The sequence below is a fragment of the Anopheles funestus genome, chromosome 2RL (assembly GCF_943734845.2).
Source record: "Anopheles funestus chromosome 2RL, idAnoFuneDA-416_04, whole genome shotgun sequence".
Classification (NCBI taxonomy): Eukaryota; Metazoa; Arthropoda; class Insecta; order Diptera; family Culicidae; genus Anopheles; species Anopheles funestus.
The window spans coordinates 94768967-94793121 of record NC_064598.1 but is presented as its reverse complement, the minus strand read 5'-3'; the positions used below and the strand labels follow the sequence as shown (position 1 = coordinate 94793121).

At 47.5% G+C, this 24155-nt stretch overlaps 3 protein-coding genes across 8 annotated transcripts in view; 1 reads left to right on the top strand and 2 right to left on the bottom strand.

The window, feature by feature from the left end:
- LOC125762817 (protein turtle) overlaps positions 1-24155 on the top strand; it is a 94916-nt gene that overhangs the window by 385 nt on the left and 70376 nt on the right. The window lies entirely within an intron of this gene.
- LOC125762812 (uncharacterized) lies at positions 25-13092 on the bottom strand. The gene is made up of 10 exons (XM_049425312.1): positions 9756-13092; positions 7153-7500; positions 6947-7075; positions 6511-6854; positions 6344-6446; positions 6220-6250; positions 5881-6070; positions 5652-5788; positions 5434-5554; positions 25-2014 (listed from the first exon to the last, which is right to left on the bottom strand). The coding sequence occupies exons 1-10, from the start codon at positions 12975-12977 to the stop codon at positions 157-159; spliced, it is 6483 nt and encodes a 2160-aa protein (XP_049281269.1). The 5' UTR covers positions 12978-13092; the 3' UTR covers positions 25-156.
- LOC125762811 (cadherin-related tumor suppressor) overlaps positions 14953-24155 on the bottom strand; it is a 49324-nt gene continuing 40121 nt past the window's right edge. Inside the window, exons 9-10 of the mRNA XM_049425311.1 lie at positions 17974-23392; positions 14953-17869 (exon numbers count right to left, since the gene is read on the bottom strand). Coding sequence (XP_049281268.1) covers positions 14953-17869; positions 17974-23392 — 8336 coding nt within the window. The remainder of the gene's footprint in view (positions 17870-17973; positions 23393-24155) is intronic.

The window sequence follows — 24155 nt, the reverse complement described above, 5'->3', positions numbered from 1 at the left end:
GAAGCGATTGATCCGAAACACCTTTTTTTTAAATACGAACATTTTTACTAATAATATTACAGAGAAGGATTAATTTCACTAGGGCTAGGGATTGGTAACGAAAAGAACCGATAATGATCAACTACCTGTACAGCGATTGCTCAGGCTTGAGGACACTTAAGACATTTGTCGAATGCTGTTGAGCGTTTTCTCAATGTTCCTATACGTCCGCGGAGGTATCACTTCTAATAATACTTTGCTGTAGTTCGAATGGTCGGACAGTTGCTTGAACAAACTCTTCGTGTAATTGCGGGTTTCCAGCGATCCTTCCAGTAGCAGGTGCGCACCTGTTAGTATTAGCTTATCACGCGTTTCCTTAGGCAGCGCGAAAACTTTCTCACTTCCGAGCTGATGTACAATCTTATTCAGCAGCTTAGAGGCCGTCGTTCGAACAACTGCGTTCTGATGAGTGGCGCCCTTGAAAGAAATGATATGCACCACCTTCGGGATCGACACGTTGTCGCACATGGATTCGAGCGCCTGGGTAGCATCAGCGCGCAGGAACTTGTTCGTGTCTGCCGTACGATGCAGCAGATGGGTAGCAATGTCTTCCGCCTCACCCTCGAGACACCGTCGATGGGTGGAGAAAAACTCTGCCGAAGCTTGACATGCGGCTCGTGCAACTTGCGATCGCAGATTGCGCACCTGTTTGGCCAATGCCACTGAGAGCAAATGTATCTGCGTGTCGATCACTTCTGGATGGTGACGAATAAGGCGCACGAAGAACTGCAGACCGCTGATGTTTTGCTCCCAGTTTGGACTTTCCAGATGCGTAAGGCAATTGTTGAGAGCATCTTTCGGTCTCTCGAATCTGCGCAACGTCTTTTGAAAGATAACTTCGTTGAGCTTATTTTTACCCTTTACTCCTGTTGCAGCCTCTTTTGCCGGGGCAACCTTACTGCTGCGCCGCACTAGGAACGGTTTCTTAAGAATTTTTTTCGGAGAAACCGAAATTCTGGCTTCCTCAACCATTTCTTCCCGTTCGAGATGCTGCAAATTGCCCAAACTTGCCGACTGTACACGACTTCGCGGCCGTGATATATGCATTTCCTGTTCGTCATTCATCTCATTTTCATCCTCTTGCCGACCGTCCATGTTGTGAAGCTCCTCGGTAGAGTACGATCCTTGCAGTGGATGTGGGCTCGGTGTAGGATAACGTTTCGGTGTGGCAGATGATTTTAAATTCCGTTCGTAGTTTTGGTCATTTTCGTCATCATCCTCATCATAATCCGATTCGTACTGTACCTGGTTCGAGCTTATGCCATCCATTTCGCTATGAATTGGAGTTGAAGCTCTCTCTCCGTACCATTCTCGGTCTGTCCGTTCATCCTCCTGGGCATTACCTACAAACGAGCGGTGCGTTTTAAGCGAAACATTGTCGCCAATAGAGTTTTTAACCGATGCATTACTGTATGAAGTGTTGCTGGTACGCGATAGCCGCCCTTCCGGGTGTTTAAGCACTCCCGATCCGATAGACTTATGCGAACTAACGGACTGGGGTCGTGAAACGGACGGTATCGAAGCGGGACGGCTTCCCCCGGGCATGGCAGCAGGATATGCATCGTCGCCAGCAATCGTTACGCGATCCCGATCGCGATCTCTGAAGTTTAGGATACTGTTGGAGATGATGCGCGTAGACGTGGAATCGTTGCTCGATCGTTCGTCCTGCTCGCTGTCGTAATTATCATCCCGATGAATGATGTAACTTTCCTGATTAATCACCGGGATGGATTGGCGACGCTCGCCAAGGAATCGCGTCCGATGTGGTGTGCTTGGTGCAGTTCCACTACCAGTGCCCACAGTCGTATCGCCGTAATAGTTGTGTAGTTCCCCATGGCTGGCACTGTTACTCCGGTTAGTTAACCCACCGTTGCTGCCTGTGCTGTGGTTGTTATAGCTTTTGCTCGGTGATAAATTAGGACGCTGGTCTACATCCTGCTTCTGCACATGCGTAGTCATTTGCTGTTTGTTATGGCTGTAAGGAAAGTACGAGAAAATAAAGGAAGGAGACAGAGAAGAGAAAAGAAACATTTAAAATTCCGATTCAAATTTCGAATGCCACGCTGCGGACATTGAAAACTAATTGTTCCCTTTTCCCTTAGAAAAAGGAAGAAGGCATGCAATTTCAATTGAAGCGAAACCAAGAAAAAGTGCACTTTCGTATGTAAAGGGAAAGGTGTTTGATAGCGCTCGTCCACGCTTATCGTTTTGCCCGATCGATCGATACAGTGCGATATGAATAGCATGATTGAACCTCTGAAGAAGGCGTAACCAAAGCCAAGGATAATAACACAGCTCGTCATGTATATTCAAATGAACCCGTAAAAATTTGTAGCCATCCAATGTCCTTGTCACCATGGATTTACACCTTCCTTTGCAAGGCCAGTCGGAATTCAATTGATAAGGGGTTGGAAAAAGCTTAAGCAATTACGTTTCTTCGTTGAACTCGACCACTATTAACACGTCGCTCGATGCGGTGGTTGGTGGCCGACAACCGTTCGAAAGGACGGGAGGAAACATTACTACCAGTCCACCATCGATTTCTTCCCTTTCTTCACAGGTACGGGGTATGAAAAACTTCTGCGGCGTTTCAAACGCAGTCCCATTCGCGAAAGGAACTACGCTGGTAATTTCCGTTAAATTGATACAGCCCACTTCTGCGGATGGTTTCGTCTCCGTCTGGCAATCACTCTGCTTAACTTCCGCACATACAGATGGTTCAGCATCTTTCCGTCGTTTGAAGAAACACCAATGATACAAACGCACCAGCTCCGGGTGTGTTTGCACTATTCTTCTATAGATATTATTACTATCGCGCGAAACTGTCATGCCTTTGGGTGGTTTGTCAGTGTACTCGCCGTTAGTGAACGTTCTGCCACTGGCACTTATTTTGTTTTCAGCGCCATTATTAGCACTATTGTTGTTATCACTGCACTGCCGATCTCCGGCGGACGGTGGAGCTGTGTCTTCCTCCGATGGGCAAGGGTTGAGATGATGGAAGCAACCCAGACAGCTCCCACACAAACGATGGTATGCAGGAACGAGCTTCAAAAACATACTACAACATCAAGCGTCCAAACGGTCCAAGCCTAACCACGATGACGAACGCGTACCAAGTGGCAAACCTGAGCTGTCCGTTCGAAATTTGAAGTTCGATGACGATATCGCACAGAGGGTGACCATTTGGTGACCATCGTAGTTCATACCCGACAGCACCAACGCAGCACCTACACGAACGTTTTGCACCTTTGCGAGTTCTGCCACTGGCACTTATTTTGTTTTCAGCGCCATTATTAGCACTATTGTTGTTATCACTGCACTGCCGATCTCCGGCGGACGGTGGAGCTGTGTCTTCCTCCGATGGGCAAGGGTTGAGATGATGGAAGCAACCCAGACAGCTCCCACACAAACGATGGTATGCAGGAACGAGCTTCAAAAACATACTACAACATCAAGCGTCCAAACGGTCCAAGCCTAACCACGATGACGAACGCGTACCAAGTGGCAAACCTGAGCTGTCCGTTCGAAATTTGAAGTTCGATGACGATATCGCACAGAGGGTGACCATTTGGTGACCATCGTAGTTCATACCCGACAGCACCAACGCAGCACCTACACGAACGTTTTGCACCTTTGCGAGTAAAAAGTTCAAGCAGCTTCGCCACACTGGTCACATTGGGCCATCATCCAACACGACATTGGAATGGCAGCCTTGTCACACATTAGCTCGGTGGCCTACTTTTGACTGAAGCTTAACTGCGAGTTTGCGATTTGGACGCGTAATGTCCGAAAGCGCCAGCCAGCAGTAAGGGTGCGGAATAAAAACTACACACATAGCATCGATTAGAGCCCAAACCACCATATCATCGCACAGTTCGCTATGTATCCACACAATCGACCGAGGTCCGAACCACGGAGTCCTTCGGTCGTACACAAACAAAAAAAAAAAAATACGTCGGCGGTCACCACTGATTGGCCTGTGGACTGTGCTGTCCAGTGTGGTGTGATATAAGGACGAACACGCTATGCCACCAAACGCTGTAAATGTATGACGCCACTCGGCGAAGGTAACCGGGTAACAACGATATGTATAATAGCGGCAAGCGAACTAACACCGGCCCGAAAGCAGGCTTTTTCACTGTATAAGTTCCGAAGGCTTTTGTGTTGTTCAGTATCCTGGACTGTATCCTTTCCATCCTTCCCCTTTTGGTTGTATTTACCATGCAGGTTTGTTTATATCAACGCCACACAACGATGAGTGCGCGCCATACGCTCGTTTATTGGTATGCTTTCCCATTTTCATTCATTCGGCACGGTTGGTGGTATTCCATCCCGCCATATAGAAGGGAGGTATAGCCGAGACCGAAACTGAACTCCGCGCTCTGTTGTCGATGGTAGTAACCATATCATCAAACAAGTATCAGACGCGGTGGATAGGACAAGGTGGTAAAGCTAATGGGAAAAATAAAATCCTTCCGAATGAGTTATTATGTACTAAAAGGTGTACAGTGTTATCGGCACATATAGCCTGGTCATCTTGGGCGAGCAAAAGCATTCAGTTATTCAGCACTTTTTGAAGATTGAAGGAAAGAGGAAGTTTAATCCTTAAGCACTCTTATACTAGGTCTTGAAGTAGTTCGGCAATCGTTGTCAGTTTTGAACCGCTGTTGCCTAATGACTGGCAATCTATTACCGGTATTACCCATAACTGAATCTGTCTGTCCTGCGTGCTCCAGTATGGTACTGGTAAGAATTTGCCGAGGCTATCTTTCAATGGTGAGCAATCAATTCTGAAATTGGTTTTAACTCCTCAAGGTCGTTCGATTCGTTGACCTCTTTTCTTCACCAAGAATTCAGCGACCACACCATACAGAGTGAAGTGTAATGGAAAAACCCATTAGAAAATGCTTTCGTACCTCTTTTTCACGAAAGGAAAACGGTCCGCTGATATGATGTGATCGTCGCGTGTTGGGAAACTTTAAGGTGGTAGATAATACACGCTCCAGTGGGGTCAGTTCACTAAATGGAAAGCCCTTGTTATTGTTATGATGGATTAGACTCAACCCATCCCCATTCACAGTGTGCTGCGTGTGGTACACACTTAGCACGAGGAAAATATTATGCCAGATTGGAAGATATCGTTGCACTTTTAATACATAACTTGTGAAATAAGACAGGAATATAGCAATGGGAAATAAATACTCTCGGTTGCAAAGCAGTAGAGCAAATTAGGACATTAATTGAATAGTATCTTCTACCAATGCTCTCCAACACATAGAAGATCCACCGATCCTTGATTTGAACTCTTGCTAACAGATCTGTCATCTCAGAACTTCGATCGTTGGGATAATGTATTAAAGGTTATTTAATAAAAAAAAGAAAGTTGCTACTTACTTTCCCATCTGATTCGGGTTATAGAACCGCATGCCAAATCTCGATTGTCTAAAACCTTCACTTTCTACCACCGGATCGGTAGCAGGCCGGATATCATTGTTTACCTGTTTGTTGGCACTAGCTGCAGTACAGAGAGGAAAGAAAAGGAAATGACCATTTACCGCATCATCAGATAACGTTATTCAAATTGTGACAAAAACCCTGTTAGCCGGGCTTACCGATTGTGTCGCTCATAAACCCGTCACTATTGCGGGAGTACAATTTGCCCCGCATTCGCGGTGTCCTCATTTCGTACGGGTTATTGTTCTTTGCCAGCATGATTTTACCGTTCGTCTTCGGATCCATTTCTGGAAATCTAATCAGATAGAAGAAGAAATGCATTCACATTGCAAAAGGGTGCATCCGTGGTAATGGATGTTTAAAGGTAGGGATCGTTATGATTGGTACCTTAACGAAGAGATTGAATTGCGTGAAATTTTGCCATTCGCAATTTGCGGTATACCGGACAAATTTCCTTCCAGCTTTCGGTTGAGTATTGTGGCGGGTTTTGCTGCAGCGAATGGTGTTGCTAGTTTACTATCGGGTAGTTCCGGGTATGACCTGGAAGATTGTCCATTTCCGTACAGTGGCCGAGCGGCTGTGAAATGGAGGAAAATAATAATTTACATAAGTTTGCAGACCTTCCGGGTTACTGTGCGCTAGTGCTATCTTAGACTTCGGACCTAAAGGTCCGAGAAAATGGTGTCAAGACCATAGCAAGAGCGTAATTGGTTCGTAGTAACTTACCGTTCGGTCCTAACGCCTGGTTCATAGTGTCCTGCAGTGGAGAGTTAAAGTAGAAAAAGCGTTACAGCAGTGTAAAAATTGAGAAGATGTATATTTGAGTCCTTTTTGGAAGTAAATTTCTTACCGAATACGATACAGGTATTTTGGAAGTCCATCCGGAGTTGGTAGAAATTTTCGACGTTTCTATAGGTTGTTTAATTTCGTCAAAAACTGTGAAGCTAGGTTTCCTAGAATAGATAATTAAGCCGTTAAAAAAATAACATTGCAGGAATTCAAACTTGTAATACGTACTGTCTCATTTCTTCAAATGAATTGTTTTCCACCTGAAAGCTAGGATATTTGTGTCGTCCTGGACGATTGAAGGTAGGTGAAGCGGATCCACTACCAGCCTCGATCCAATCGACGTCTGCTCCAAACATGATCACATTGCTAGATCGGTTGGAAGGAACTTTAATCGCGTACTCCACACTACCATCGGGACCGATGAAAGGCAGCTGCTTTCGGGCCAGTCGTGCTTTAACGGCCGTGATCAGATGGTTTCCTTCCGGGCGCGTTCCGACAGCGGTACAAACAACGTCTAGAACCAATTTAGGAGAGCTAATTTGTCCCAGCACCGCAAGAACGTCAAGTGCAGCCTGTATGCCAAAACGATGAAGACACGGTGTAGGTTAATAAGTGTAAAGCCGGCATTGAATATACTCACAGACCGTAGACACGTGACACTTACATGACGGACGCGCTTTTTTCGATCCATCGCCGCCTCGGTCGCTCGGGAAATAAGTGTTTTGATGTCGAAGTAGGTGCTCGGGAATGTCATTAAAGCAAACAGTACCGTTTGCAATGCATTCTCGCGGAACTGCAAATGAAGGCGGAATGCAAAACGAAACCATTAGAACTCAACACGTTAACGTCGGGATATGTGTGTGTGCTAACCTTGGAACTTTTGGCATGCAGGAAGTCATCGGATAGCAGCCGTTGGACGATGGCCGCCGTTGGCAATCGTTGCATCAGTGCCTTGGCCACGTTGTTGCTTCCTGGACCACCCTGCCGGCACAGTCCGGTCATGATTTGTCCAACACGGTCTTCGAGATTTTCGAGCGGTAACCGCGATACCAGGTTGACTAACATTCGGACCTTATCCTCAATGACATCGAGATTTCGCTCCGAGGACAGCAGTGTTCGCAGTAGCGACTCTAGGTATGGTTGAACTTTCGCTAGATTATCGGATGATTTAAGTGCTTCCTCGATGCTACAGAACCCTTGGGAACGCAACCGCCAATCCTGGAAGATAAGAAATCGTAACGTACGTCAGGCACAAACCGGTCAGTAGTTGGAGTAGTCACTGTGCACTGGGCAAATTGTTGAAAAACTTGCAGCATATTTTACATTTCTCATTGTTGTTTTAGTTTTCTGCTTCAACACTGCTTTACGAATTATGATACTACTTATGACTGCACTGGAAAATCCTTGGATATTTATCCAAAAGTGGATGGACACTGTGTTTGATTGCTTTGCCGAACTAATCACCAGCCAACCGGCAACCTTATCCGGCCGGTTCAAGGAGAACTACTGAACCCTCTGATTGGCAAGGGTTTCGGCTAAACTTGGCTGTGAATGCGTATGTCGTCTTCGTCTTCTCTAACCTAGAAAATTCCTTCGGAGTACGAAGACCTGCCGATTTCATTTCTAGAACACTACCGCTAGCCTGCGGGTTAGACTATATGTAAATGGGGAGAAAGGAACGTGGTGGTGGAAAGAATTGTTTCACCGAGTAAGTAAAGTGCCGAGCAGCGAGACCAGCACAAAACAATCGTAATCGGCTCGTACAACGTCACCGGGGAAAACCCGACAGCCCGCAGTCAAGGCACAATTACTGACACGAAAGTTTGTGATTAGAAGAAGGCGAGGGTCCAACGAAAAACGAAAACCGAAAGTTTCGACGACCGCTTGGCCTGCTGCTCCACCATTTTGCCATGTTTGTGGTGTGGAATTGATTTAGTGCGTTGACACCGTTCTATTTTTCTTCCGAGCGAGTCGCAACCGAGGACTGATGACGGAATAGAATGGCCGGTGGCCAGTAAAGGTATATGCACACGGGTGGCAGGGGCACATCTAAGCCGCGCAGGCTCTCGAAAAATGAGGCGAGAACAAAATCGGTGAAAGTAGACCGTCAGGTAATAAGTAAACCGGACGTTGATAAGACATTATAAGAAATCGTAGTTGCTGTCGATGTCGCTTATGGGACGCTTTTTTTTGCTGTATACTTGTGTGTGTGTGCATGGCTAAGAAATGTAGGAAAATTACATGTATGTAGGTGATTCTTGTTCGTTGCTGCAGAAGTCATGGCACAGAAAGGATATAAGAGCGTGGTGACGAGAAACACGCAACGTGTTAGCTGTATCCGTTTTGAGCACACACGACGTTCAAAAGTGTGGGCTTTTAACCTGCTTTTGACCCTCCGTTTTGTAGGTCGCGCGAACTACAGGTTGACAGATTGGAGGGATCGATTTTGTTTCGGCTTTTGTATTTTTTTTTGTTCAAATATTTAGAACATATTTATAATGAGTTTTCCGGCGCTTCATGAAGTGTACTAATGCGCATTAATTTAAAAACAAAATGCGGAACTGAAAACATCTGCAAACAAGAGAGTTGGTGCCTATTAAGGATAAGCCAATTCTTTTGCGGCATCTATAGTGGGCAGATTTTTGCTCTTCTATAAGGACGAAGCGTCATTGAGTGCCGCAACAATCTTTTTACAACTCCCCCTAAGCTTTAAATATCTTTCATTTCAATTTTGTTAGCAATTGGAATTTTCAATTTAAACAAAGAAAATTACTGTAGTTGTAAAACTGTTGAAAATTAAGAGCATGAGATGTCTAATTCTTAGTAGCAAACAGCAATATCCTTATCAAATCGGAGCACAATCTAACCGGATTTATGTTGCACCGATTGCGTGCTGCACTTGATTTTCACATCCTTTTCTACACTTTTTATTGTAGCCAACAATACGTCAGTTTCTTACCGTTTCTTACCGCATTAAATAGAGAAATCAAATCGTGAAGGAAAATGCATATTTTTCTACTGGACAAGTCACCCACAGGTGGGCTTAAATCCTTCTAATGCCAACCATAACAGGTGCTTACGGTGTTGATTTCGAATCGGTCACACTCAAGTGTAACGTTCGCAAGCCAATCCGATGGTAACGCTGCTTTGCTCATGACGGGGTTTTTGTAATTTGCAAAAAAAGAGGTCACCCAAGGACCCAAAGGAGCGCGAGAAAATTGGTCATTCTAAATGAGCGGCCTGTGTCGGTTAGGTTTTATGTACTGGCTTGATCTAGATTTCTCTTCCTATTTCGTTAATGTCAGACGCCGCCGCCGCCGCCGCCGTTACAGCAACGTTTTCACTGTTCTTTTCACTTTGTGCCACTAATGAAAATGAGAGTAGGCACGGTAGTAGGTTATGCTGTTGGACGTAAAGTGAACGAAATGGACGCATTCGTGTATGTACGCACGTTGGCTTTGTTTTAAACTTACCGGACTTTTGAGGTGAAACAGAGTGACTCGGTTTACTATACCGAGATCTTCCCATGAGTTGACTATTTGTTGATTTTCAGACAATTTAGGTGACACCGGACGGGAGAAAATTGGAGATTGTCCTCGTTCTCGAGCTTTCGCCTCCAGCGGACTCGCAGTGTTCCCATTTAATTCATTTCCGTTTACATCGATTTGTGCTAGTAGCAAACGTGAAGGCGCCCGCGTAAAAGGTACAAAAGGTATTTCCATCGTTTCATCGCCGGACGTTTGTGTGGCAATGGTTTTCCCAAACACGTCGAAGATATCATCCTCATTCACGCTGATGCACTTATCCGTTCGCCCATCGACACCTTCACCGACACTCGATATGAGCTGATTGTTATTGTTCTTATCGTTCGATATATCGAGACCTTTTTCACTCGCAGTAGAACTTTTCCGCCGATTTCTATGTGGTGATGGCGATGGACTTCTTAGCAGGTTGTGCATAATCTCGATCCCACTGTGTGGTTTGGGACTCAAAGATGAGGGACTGATGTAGACGCTACGCTTAAGTGATGCGGATGTTGCTGATCGGCTGCGCAATAGTGTTCTGCCACGGACATTCGTGGGTTGTGGAGTAAGCTGCCCTTTGGCTTCACTCCCTCCAACATTTGGGGACTTTTGTGCATTGCTGTTGGATTCGTGCACTTTCCGCATCGTCTTTGGCGAGGGCATTGTATTAAGACGAGGAATTCCCGATCGTACAATTTTAGGAACTGGTTTGGTTGGTACCGTACTGACTGGACTTTTATTTGAAGATTTCGGCGATGGTGGTGGAGCATTTTGTAGTTTTTCCTCTTTGGGTATTTCGATGTTAAGTTCCTTGGTGTAATCTTTATTGTTTTGCTCAGCTTGGGAGGGATCCTGCTGTAGATTTTCCGCATTTTCGTTACTGTTCGTTTTCATCAGTACTTCCAGCGAAAGATTCGACTCCAGCTTCTTCGGAGTCGGTTCTTGAGCTGCATGGTTCTGTACCACATCGACAGAGTCTGCTTTCTGCAGCACAACGTTGTTTATTTTGCTCTCGATACCCTGTATCGCTTGTTTTACCTCCTCAATTTTATCTGCTAAAATAGAACTAGCATCCGAACTAGCTTGCATCGCTACCGGTTTCGGTTCCGGTCGGCTTTGAGTGTCGGGCGTTTCTGGCAATTGTTGTTGTGCACTATTGTTGTCTACTTTAGCAGTTACAGGATCAGCTTTAGCAGACACGGGATCAGGTTTAGCGGACGTGGGACGAGGTTGTTCTATCGGTTCGGATGGTGGTGTTTTTGCCGACTTTGGACGAGAAAGAGAAGATTTGGGACGCGAGGACGTACTTTCTTCTTCATCTGCAACGTTACTTCTAACCATTGATGGAAATTCGTTGTCTTCCGGATCGGAACCAGAGTTAAATTCGCTAATGCCCGAGGTTTCCATGGTGGATTTCGCCGAAGAGGGTCTTGGCTTTGTCGTGATGCTGCTATTAAACTCGGAAGACATTGCCATTGTGCTTGGAGGTGATGATCGTTCCGTATCGGCCGATTGGGAGTACTGCCTTCGCATCATAGCGTGAGACGTGGAGCTGCTTCTTTCGGAGGACGAGGAAGCCGATTTTAAGGAGGATCGTTGTGGTGGCGCTACCGTTGAAAACGTTCGATCGGATATCGTCGAAGAGGACAACAGTTGTGTGGATTGGTTTGACGACTGTGAAAGGGACAGCGCATCTTGGTCACTTTGGTCGAAAGTATCACTGTCAGGGGTTCGCATTTTAACGATCTCTCCCCCAAATCGTACGCGCCGTGGCGTTCGCCGGACGTACTCCGTATCGGAAGAGTACAGCAAATCTTGCTGCATAGTTGTCTGACTTCCACCGATCGATTTCACCGTAACACTATCCTCCAGCTCACTGTCGGTGAGCACACGAACCACTCCGAAGCGCTTGTTAACGTTGTCTTCATCACTTTCCTCACTGATTGAGTTCGAGTTGGAAGTTTCCGCCTCTAAGATACGCATTGTAACCGACTCCTTGTTGATTTTGATCTCCGTTTCCATGATCACTTTCGAATCGTCGATCTTCTCTAAACTAACGCGACGCAACAGTGGTCCTCCGCCGGGTCCTTTACTCAGCACATAGTCGTGGTGAGGAATTCTTTCGTCAGACCCAATACGATTTCGCAATCGAGTCGCATCGTTAACCTCCGCTGCTCGCGAAATGTCACCGTGGCTACCAGACTTCCACCGCTGCGCTTTCGGTGAAAGAGGTTGCAATGGGACCGATGCACCAGGAAGTACGGTCGGTTTCCATGATTTTCGCATCTCTGTGTTACCCAGCGCAATCTCACCGGGCGGAACAATGGGATCCCGTCGCGGACTTTTGGGCGGATTCGGTAAACCGTACACGTTGCACAAAAGATCAAAATCGCGCCGATAGGCTACGGAAATGCACTCGTAAAATTCCCGCGAACCGATCGTATTTTTAATCTTGAGCAAAATTTTAAGTGCAATCTCTTGGTAAGTTATCTGCACCATCTTGCCACCGAGCGCATTAATTACCGCACGCAGTATGAATGTTCTTTTCGCGGTTAAAATTGCGGGTTGAATAAGGGAGGGCAAAGCCAACATTACACCCACGATGTACCGACTGCTGAGCGGATCTTTAGGATTTCGATCCATTCCGTAGTTCATGATTTCCAGCATAACCGTTTCGGGAAGCTTGGTTTGCGCAATGTACACCTTCAGCACGTCCAATGCACCTTTCCGCACTGCTGGTGACGGGTGGCCAAGATTGTCAATGATGGGTGGGAGAAGTGGTGCGAAGTATATGTCCGTTTCATCCCGTAACACTATGATCACATCGATTAACACTCGCAGCGCGTGTTGACGCACCTGAAACTCAGGATCGTGCAAACGTTCCAAAAACTCGCGAAACAGCTCGTTCATATTGAGCCCAACCGGGAGCTCATTGTTTCGAATAATATATTCCCACAGCGGTGTTAACTGGAGCACTGACAGGACACGATGGTTGTCCTCAACATTTAACGCACGCCGGTAACGGGCCGGAGATTCCGACGGTACACCACCGGAGGACATAGCCAAATTGTGTACAGCGTGCATGCCTGAATTCCCACCCGATGAGGTCACACTATTACCACTGCTAGAGGAACTTGTGGCGTTCTTAGCGAACACACGTCGGAAAAACATGCTTCCACAAGGAACTAGTGAACTTAAAGCTGCAAACTCTAACGTTCACGTTTTGCTGATGGCAATTATAAATACACTTTACAGTGATTGCCACAGGTTTAGTGTAGGTCAACTACCACTCAAACCATCTTCGTTTTAAACGGCGAACCAAACGGTATAAATTGTAAATCTTAACTGAACAAACTAACTCTCGTTTCGGTTTGAACGACCCGGTATTCGGGAGAAAAAGAACTGACACATACGAAAAACGCTTCATACCGATGGGTAAGGGATCGCTTTGGACCACTAACGCTGAGCATGCGTTGAAAGAATCGCGTACACTATGGTACAGTTGGATAGGAATGATATGTTCTTTCTTTTAAGTACTTGCATCTTCAACCTTTTCTATATAGTGGCGAACTTTGTTTTATATGATATTTAAATTAATCTCAAAATTTTACTACGCCGTACATGATACATTGTGATATAGTGATAAATCGAAAGATGTTTATACTAAACATTCCATAGTCCACAAATTGCAAGTCCTTTTGTTGTGGTCTATCCGCGATGCCATAGAAACAGCGACGACCTACATAGGGTGGTATCAACAACAAATAGTTTACAAAGAGCAAAAATTAGCGTCCACTTCAGCAGTGCAGTTGCAGCAATCGCACCTTAGTGTATCGCCGTAACCACCAACACTAGAACACACAATTTGACATTGATACTATTTTTCGGCTTGTGGTAAACTTGCAATTATCGGTTGACAAAACAAATTAGCTTGTCCCTGCAAGTATTTGCTGCAGAAGGGGAAAAATATTTCGCTTTCGGATGTAATTAAAATGGTGCAACAACATGCTTTATAATTTCTTTTACATTTTACGGTGGTGTGAAAGTTTATTTTTCAATCATTACATTCCAATGAATTGTTTAACGGGCTCGTTTTAATTTTTCGTCCAGTGTGTAAGAAATTTTCGTTTTTTTAAATAGCAGTGTAGACGACCTGTGTATAATGTGTTTTGATTTGATGTTGGTTTTTTTTTAAATCATTGATTTTTATTCCTTATAGTACACACTGCTACTTCATGCACTGTAGCGTCCCAATGTCAAGGTTCCTTTAAACCGGACACACACTCAAATCGAAAATAAAACTGCGCAAAAGTTAAAAAAAAAGCTAAAAGGCAATAATTGCTAATAATAGTACAGCACGAGCTACCTACGCTGAGTTAAAAAGTTAAAAATAAAACAGTCTCATAACGTATTAAAATCATAGGCTCATGCAGATCTTTACACTGCAGCTATCCCTGCATGAGTTTGTTCTTATATCTTTATAAGCATATGGCAAGAGAAGCTTACATTCCTACATTGATCCAGCGAACGCGGTTCTGTTTCCTCACAACGCCATTTTCTATATATACACTTTAGTTTGCGTGCTTTGTGTACACGCACCATCATTTAGGTTTAAGGGGACATAGCACTTGTATTTCTAATTAAAAACTTTTGCCTCTATTTTACCATTAAAACCATTCTTGTTGATAGATAGATTGTCCTATAGCCAACATATGTCAACGGTGCATAAATGCATTGGAGAGATTTCTAATTGGTGCATTGGTCTAGACACAATTCATACCTCCTCTACATGCTACGTACAGCTTTAGGACCTTGATACAAGGTACCACCATTTAAAAAAGTTCCTCCGTTGAACTCTGTCTCTGATTCTGTATTCTGATGGAATTATACGGTACACCGTGCATACCAGTCGCTTATAGTTGTAGTTGGCTTAACTAATGTCTAATCTCAACAGGAGTCTGTCTCCTGCAGTCGAGGCATGGTAGTTTTATGTACACGAGGAGTTTGCTTAGTTGGCATATTACTTGTTCCTACCTATGGTGTGAGTAGTGAGTGTGGTTGCATTTTGCTTGAATTTGCTTATTCGTTTATACAGAAATGTTACATGTTACAATGGTGAACCTTGCTTCCGGATGTCGTTCGTTATTCAAACGTACTCTTCGGAGGGTTTTGACTGAACGCTGGTAGGAATACGCAGCGAGTTTGGCACACGGCCATTGACCGTTACGTCACTTGGCAGTTCGGCAATGTCCTTAAACACTCCCATGAGGCTCTCGAAATTTGGGCCCCAGTTCAGCAGATAATCCCAACCGGTAGCTGATGGTGAGGCAGCACCACCATTCGGTTGCCGGTAGATACCAACCATGTGGCTGGACAGATCATCGTCCGACGCAACAAGGGTGCTGAGTGATCCTCGGAACGAAGAATCGAAACCATCGTATGATGAGGCTGGCGGAAGATGGGGAGCTCCTTTGCCACCACCACCACTTCCATTGCCTACGCCGGCACTAACTCCTCCAGGGCCTCCGCCACCACCTCCGCCTACATCGTTTCGTCTGCCAGGATCGTCACGACCCTTTCCATATTTGCCGCCAACGACAACGTTGTTCGGAGGACCTGAGTCACCATTTAGGCTGTTGTTATCGTACTCGATCTCCGAGCAAGTGAAGCTATCATTGCCGCTCTCGTCGGTGGAGGTAGAACTATGCGCATCAATGTCTGCCGGCGAATGGTGCATGTGTGAAAGGTGTGGAGCTGGTACACGTGCCGGTGCCTCACTGCTACTGGAAACTGCATCCAGCGTAGAGACGAGACTGGACGTACGAGGGCGTGCATTCAGTCGTTCAATCTCCTCAGCCGTGAGACCCATACCGCCGTGACCTACCGGCACCACGACCGAACTGACCGATACTACGTTCGGTGGTTGCGAAGGTACACCGTTCGGATTCTTACTACGACTACGCGCGCTCGAACTCTGGCCAGAAAGCTGACTCATGACGGGACTGTTGAGACTTCGCTCACTATTGCTGTGCAATGCATCTTTTCCCACGCCACCCGAGCTCGATGTCGTGGCCAACAATGCGCTCTGCAGTGGTTTGCCGGAGATGTCATGCAACGTGAGGATACGTGGCTGCTGCGAGCTAAGCTCCGAACTTGGTGAGAGTCTCGCTAGTGGTGTTGACTGGTGTTGGCGCGCATGTGCTGCTCCATTCGATGGCGGTGGTTGACTAGCTTGAGGCGGTGGCAAAACCCGGGGCGCATATGGCCCACCGGCAGCTGCATGATGTGGCGAATGGCGGTGCTGCTGTTGAGTCGCCGCCGCCGACGTCTGATGCTTGTGATGGGTATAAGCGGACGCAACGGGCGGTGGAGTGGCCTTATACTTACGCACACCACCTGCCTCCCGATAGCCCTTGTAGTGATACACAATATCGATATCGGATGGCGCGATGGAGCTGGCATTCTCGAGGTCATAGTGCTCCGGATATTCCGAGCCCAAATCCATAGAGGATGGGTTATTTGTGTGATCGTGAGGTGCCGACGGATGATGGGACTGACTCGGTGGTGGTAACGGTGGACTCTTACTCACTACTTCTCGCTCAATAATATCGGGCCGTTGAGGTCTCTGTGGTTCCGATGTACCGAGGTCGCGCTCTTTATACTTCTTCGAGATAAGTTCCGGACCTACCAGATGATGACCACTGACGCCACGCAGCATATCACTGCCTTCCGAGTGGTATCCGACGACGGACAGATCATTTGTGTGCAAACCGCGCCCACTACCGTCGCTGTGCAAACCACCGGAAGAGACCAGCCCCGATCCGGCCAGTAGTGTCGAACCGCTGGTTCCATTTTGCTTAGAATGTAATGCAGTAGACGAGTGTCCAAGGGCACCACTCTTTTCTTTATGCTGACGACGGCAACGCACCACCAGAAACGAGATAAAGATGCCTATCAAAAGCATCACGAAAAATACGATCACTAGCGTGATGCCAATGTTAAGCGGATTCGTAACCTGTGCCGTGCCGAGCACGCTCCAGACACAGCCTTGCGCTACGTTACCCCGGTGTACGACACTGCGGAAGATACTGCCCGAACCGTTAAACGGCTGTACCTCACCGTTGATGGTGAAGTTGGCCAGGCAACCCTGGAAGTAGGCGGGCATTGGTTCGGTATCGCCAGCACTAAAGTACTCACGCCGGACGTTTCCGATTGCCAATACGGTTAGGTACGGGTCCAGAAAGTCGTGTACACCTGTCGCATCCAGCTCCGGTACCACAATTCGTCCATCGACCAAAACTTGCAGCACGCGGTTATGTGAATGTAACGTAACATTATGCCAATTGCCATCAGCTAGCGAAACACCCTCCTGTCCACCGCTGGCAGATGCGGATACGTTCACAAAGGACGTTTGATGCGAGGTATATGAAAGACGGCCATGTCGCAACTCGATAGCGGTATAGTGTTTGCTACTCGTGGCGGCATATATCAGTACGCCGCTCGGTTTGTTCGTTTTGAACATGATGCTCATATACTTGGGTGGATCCTCGGCGATCGTTAGCGTGGGAGTGACATGACCATCGTGGCGCTTGCTACGTGTTACATCGTAGCTCCAGATCCAACTCTTACCGCTGTAGATGCTCTCCAGCAGCTGCATACGTTTGTGTTTTTCCGTTATCTCGAATTCAATGAACGCACCGTCCTGGAGGGAATATGCGTCCAGCGAGCTGTAACAGTCGGGTGACAAGATGGCTCCACCGCAGCGGCACATGGCTGTATGCCATCGGTCCATGCATTGGCCGTACGGGCCACAGAGTGGTTGGGCCGGATCCTCGGGTAAACCGAGACCACACGGGCCGTTGCTCCCGGTACTGCGCTGACACGTCGCTTCGATGCCGAAAGATTTAATCGGATTACTTAAATTTAACGCCCGTCCATTGATGGAGACACTGTGTACGCATCCTACCAAGTCATCCGAATGTACTTGACCTGGACGTTCTAGTACCGGATCCGCGGCCATAAGTCCTCCTACCAGCAGATAATGCTTGTTGAAATTCAGCGTTCTGTAACGAGTAAAGACACATTTGAAAAGAGTTAATACCGGTGTATTTCGATTGACTCAACAAGGTGTTTGATGTTCAAGAGTGACAAAGAAGATAGAACTTACCCTGTAGGTCCCGTATCGTCAGCGTAACAGCTGGAATCGCCCGGACGGCAATCGTCGCAATAGTCGCCATTGTCTGTGCACTTGGAAACACTCAGCGACATAACGCGACCATTACGGGTGGCCGTGATTTTATGCCAATCGCCATTCGAAATGGAACCATTCCGTCCGTTTGCAGTTAATGTGCTTTTACCCACCACAAGCGAAGTAATGGCAGTCCGCGCACCGCCGTAAGAAAACACCGCCCGTCCATTCACAATTTCCATTGCAACGAAATCGGACCGGCCACCGCTTTGAATACCGTAGTTGTAGATCAGCAACGCATCTGGTTTAGTGGTAGCAAACACAACCGAAATATCGTTGGTGGCTGAATCAAGTGCCGGGAACGCCATGTAAGACAGTTCACGGAACCCAAACGTCGTTTTCTCACAGTGTCGACCGTACCGGCCTTCGACGCAGCTGCATTTATAACCCGGCTTAAGGCTAACGCACAGCCCACCGTACAGGCACGGATTGGGACGACATGAGTCTGCCACGGTTTCACACTGATTGCCCCGGTAGCCTGGGCGACAGAGACAGAAGAAGGACGACCCGTCGGAACTTTCGCGACAAGAACCCCCATTCTTACAGGGACCACTCGAGCAAATGTCACCGCGCTCCAGCTGACAGAATTTTCCCTCTCGGTTTGCTGGACAAGTACACTGGAAATCGTATCCCTGCCGACGACATTGTCCTCCGGCTTGACAAGGGTTTGGTGAGCAAGGGTCCTGACGTTTATCGCACCGTGCCCCAGTGTATCCATCCGGACAGGCGCAGGCAAAATCGTGCCGCACCGGTGGTGAAGCAAATACAAGCGACTGACTATCGGTGATACGGTTGTCCTCCTCGGGGTATACCTGGATGCGAGCGCTACATACACCACCGTTTGCGCACGTATCTTTCGAACGGCACGGATCATAACCAACCGTAGTAAGAACGTTAGGAAGCAGCTGTCCAACTGCTTCAAGCTTGCGGGAGATCCGATCGATCACGTGCTGCTTTGATCGGTAGCCTTTGAGCGGTGTGTTCCGTACTGCCAACGTGACATGAAGTGCTTTCCCAGCATTTAGCAGGCTGTACAAGATCAGATCGTCGGCTGGTTCAAGTGATGCTTTTACTATGTCCACGAAGTTGCGATAGTAGTTAGCAAGGAAGTTAGCACTACTGATGTTCTCCAGGCGAACCGTGATCGACTGATCAATCGTTGCATTATCAAAGTGCAGGAACTCAACCGAAACTGTGGATGTGACGTCTGGATGCTTGCCGTCATTTCCAGACACCAGGAACGTATGACCACTTGTGGGAATACGGCTAGGGTTGGTAGGCCGCAGCTGACAACCGTTCGCAATCGTGAATGCCGTTACGGGTTGCTTGTTGACGTCGGTTAGCAGTTTGCAACGATAGTCGCCGGTGATATCGGGATCGTTCGGGTGCACACTGGCAATATCGCCATGTACGGGACCACCGCCAAATACGTACACCAGCACGTGTGCAGTTCGTGGTGTCGAAGGACTGTCGTTTTGATCCAACACGTTCACGGTAATCGTGTGCTGGGTTCGTTTACGCGGCTTTCCATTGTCTTCCACCTCGACAAGCAGTTCTAGCTGTGGTGTTTGCTCACGATCAAGACTGCGTACCGTCTTCAGCACCCCGGAATGACGCTCGAGCGTGAACAGAGACTTGTGTCGACCACCGACAAGCTGATACGTGAAGGGAGCACCGTTTGGTGGAAGGTCGGGATCACTTGCGGCCAGCGTCATGACTACGGTGTTAGGTGGTTCATTTTCCAGCACTGCTCCAATAGTGTCTTTCGGATCGAACGTAGGTCCATTATCATTAATATCAGTAACGGTGATTCGCACAACCGTAGTGCCCGTTTGGGGAGGCGTGCCTGTATCGATCGCACCTAGGAGCAATTTGTGCAGCGGAACTGTTTCGCGATCTAGCTTGCGTGCCGTTTCAATTTGTCCCGTCTGCGGATCAATCTTGAACGAATGATCATTGTTCCCACCGATGATTGAGAAGCTGAACTGATTATTCTGCGGCCGTACATCCTTGTCTACGGCCTTTACTGCGATGACTTTTGTTCCGATTGGATCACCTTCAGAAACACTAGCCTCGTAGAGTTCTCGCTGAAACTCTGGTGGATCGTTACCATCCTGGATGGAAATAATAATCTGAGCTTCATCCGTATCGTTTCCTCGGATACCACCATAGTTCTTTGCCAGCACCGTCAGCACTACACGAGATTGTGTCTCACGATCAAGATTGCGCGATACCACTAGTACGCCAGTGCTCGAATGAATACTGAATCCTTTGTCATTGCTCGAACCGACCAGCAGGTAGTACACCTTACCATCCTCACCAGCATCCTTGTCGGTTGCTTCTATGATACCCACACTCGATCCAACTTCAGCCGATTCAGATACGTCGAAATGGAAGACGGGTTGGATAAACTTGGGAAAGTACTCGTTCACGCCGGTCACGTGTACGATCACCTTCGTTTCATTGCGCATCGGTGAGTCGGGATTGTAGGCCGAGATGGATAGCGTATATTGGTCCTGCTCTTCGTAATCGAATGTCGCTCTGGACGTAATGATACCGGTGGCAGTCTCGATAGCAAACAGTTCCCGTCCCGAGCCTCCTACGATGGCGTAGTTGATAATGGCATTTTTAGGCGAATCACGATCGTGCGCCTGTGCCCGGTACACGACCGTGTTTGCCGGTGAATTCTCAGCAACGTATGCATCGTACAGCGATTGATTGAAATATGGCGCGTTGTCGTTAATGTCGGTGAGCGTGATTGTGACCATCGCGATGGAACGTTTCGGTTTGTAGCCAAGATCCTCGGCAGTTATGTTCAGCTGGTACACCTGTATAAGATCAAAATCAAGCGATTGACGGATGCTAACGGCTCCGGTCACGCTGTGTACCATGAAATCGTTCCGTTCGTTTCCGGCTAGTATTGCGTAGCGCACCATTCCGTTTGGGCCATCATCATTGTCCGGTGCACTGACCGTAAGGATCGTGGAACCGACAGGCTCATTTTCTGGCACAATCACTTGATAGGAGGGACTTTGAAAGACCGGTGCAAATCTGTTCGTACCGGTCACGACGATCGTAACGCTAACCTCGTCCTGCTGCGGCGGTACACCACGATCAACGGCACGCACCTGCAGCATGTACACCGTACCAGGGTTTGCTGCAACTTCGCTCAACTTTCGACCGACGACAATCCAACCGTCAAGCTTATTGATGGCGAACTGCTCGGATCCGTTACCGCCAACTATGTGATACTCAATTTCAGCATTCACACCAAAGTCAAGCTCGTCACGGGCGGTTAGCTGCAGGATCCGTTGACCGATTTCGGCACCCTCAGGTACAGGCGCCATATATTCGCTCTGCCCAAACACCGGTGGATTGTTGTTGGCGTCTACTACGTTGATATTCACCACACACTCGGTGTACATCGGAGGCTTACCATTGTCGGTAGCGAGAATTGTCAGCGTGAAGCTATTTTCGGGCGAAGCCTCCAGTTGTGTGTGCTTGTAGTGAATGCGACGCTTGCTAAAGATTTCACCGGTCGCTGGATCGATGGTGAACAAGTCGGACGGTTGCTGTAGCGAATATGAAATAACCGAGTTAGGGCCCTGCTTGTCACGATCCGTAGCAATCACCTGACCAACGAACGTGACCGCCTTTTGCAACTCGCGGAAGTTAAAACTGTAGTAACTGTGCTCGAACTCAGGCGCATTATCATTCTGATCTTGGATCGTTATGGTGAGCGGTGTCTCTGTCCGCCAGGCACCATCAACGGCAGCCACCTTTAGAATGTACTCATCCTGCTGCTCACGATCCAGATGTCCGGCCACTGTTACATTACCGGTAGTTGAATCGATCGAGAACTTATTGCCCAAATTTTCCGTGAAGATGTATGTGGCATTCGCGTTAACACCAATGTCCGAATCAGAGGACGTGATTTTAATGACAAATTGTCCAATTTCGGCATTTTCCGTTACGTTGACGGAGAAGAGCCGCGTGAACTTGGGTGGATTATCATTTTTATCCAGCACATTTACAAGCACCGTAGCACTACCGGTCAGCTGCGGTACACCCTGGTCAACTGCCTCCACAATCAGCGTATACTGTGCAATATCTTCCCGATCCAGCCGTGTGGTTGTGTAAATTTCGCCAGTATCCGTGTTGATTTCGAAACTTTCAAAATCATCCCGCAAACGATAGGTAATCTGACCGTTCTCCTCGGAGTCCGCATCAGTGGCGGACACTTTCGTCACCAGTTGTGAGGGCGATTCTTCTTCGAGCACTTCCGCCATATATACAGGTCGATCCATCACGGGCGGGTTGTCGTTCGCATCGGTTACATTCACAATTAGTTGCAGTACGCTGCGCAGGCTTGGACGATCCGAGTCAGCAGCTTCGATCCAAACTTCGTATTGCTGATGTCGTTCGTAATCCAGCCCGTTACGATTTACCGCAACTTCACCGGTACTGGAGTCAATGCGCAGTGCATCGTCAATGTTGCCTCCCGCAATCGCGTACCGTATGGTACCTACGGAACCTTTCTTTGGTGAAGTTGCTGCCAGCTTCGTCACCATCTTCCCGTCTGCGATATCCTCCGGCAGTACGAACTGCGTTTCGGAGGTGTACGAAAACACCGGGAAGAGATGAGCGGATCGTAACGAGATCGCAAGTTCGCAGGTTGCCGTGCGCGGTTCATAACCCTGATCCTTTGCCACGATCGTCAAACGGAAGACGCGATCAATATTCGCGCCGGACAGCGGCATCGATAGTTCGGTCGTCGCCTCGATCACACCGGTATGTTCGTTGATGTGAAACTTGGACGCGTCCGTCCCAACGATCGAGTACAACAGCCGCGCATTGACACCTTCGTCGCGATCGATCGCTTTCGCCCCGAACACGAACTGGCCCGGTTTGATACGGTCCGGCACATTGACGTGGAATGTAGGTGCACTAAATGCCGGACTATTATCGTTCACGTCCTGCACGTTCACTGTGAGATTGACGAGCGTCGCTCGCGGCTCTGTTGTCGAGCTGTCCTGTGCCATCAGCGTAAAGTGATAGATGGCCATATCCTCGCGATCGAGTACGGCAGCGGTGGTGATTTCACCGCTGGCGGCGTCCAGTCGGAAGCGGCTCAAATGCTCACCGAGCAGCGTGTAGCGAATCTTTGCGTTCAGACCCGCATCACGATCGGTGGCCTTCGGCCACAGTACCCGTGTGCCTATCGGTAGATTTTCCGCTATCGTCGCCTGGTACGATTGCCGCTCGAACTGTGGGTTGTGATCGTTAATGTCCTGTACCAAGACACGCACTGTGCCGGTTCCCGTTAAGGGTGGTGAGCCTAAAATTAAACGAAAAGATGAAGCTTAATGAACTGGCTTGTCGTTCGACTATAGACAGCGGCTTTACTCTACAATCAACATAAAAAAAATTTCCCTTGATGGGTTGTAATTCAAATTTGATTCTTAAATATGAAATAGTTTATGAAAGCCAAAGAATGTTGTGTGTAATAGCAACGCGATACGAATACAGCCGTACTATCCTGTTACCGATCAAATACTGGTTTGCTCGTCTTGTACATAGTAATAGCTGTAACTAAATTGGATCCAGACGAATATAGAACGCGATGTGGTTCATTTTTCCCTCCCCATATCACGATAGGTTGAATCGTAGCATTTCACACATTGCTCGCTTGCGACTCGCAACTAGTTAGCTAAGCCATCCATCGCAAAAAACAGGGGGCATATTTTGCCAATTTTCCAGGACTTTGCTGCACGGTACCAGCGACCGTATCCAAACAAGGCACGCAAACATACGAATGTTGGCAAAATGGAAGCGATAAAACGATTCAAAGATCTGTCCAATTCTTGTGCAGATGGGCATAGTGCAGGCTGCGTCTATTTGAAGCGATTCTATTGCGCTCCGGTACAGGAAGATGACAAAAAAAAACGATGAAAATTCCAAACCGCTACGATTGTACCAACTAATCGGTTGCGCTTTGAGGGAAGGAGATAGAAAGGAGAGAAAAAAATGGTTATGGTGTGTTTGTGGTGGAATTTTATTATTTTTGCTCCACGCAGCAAAAGATGCAGCTCTCGGGTTCC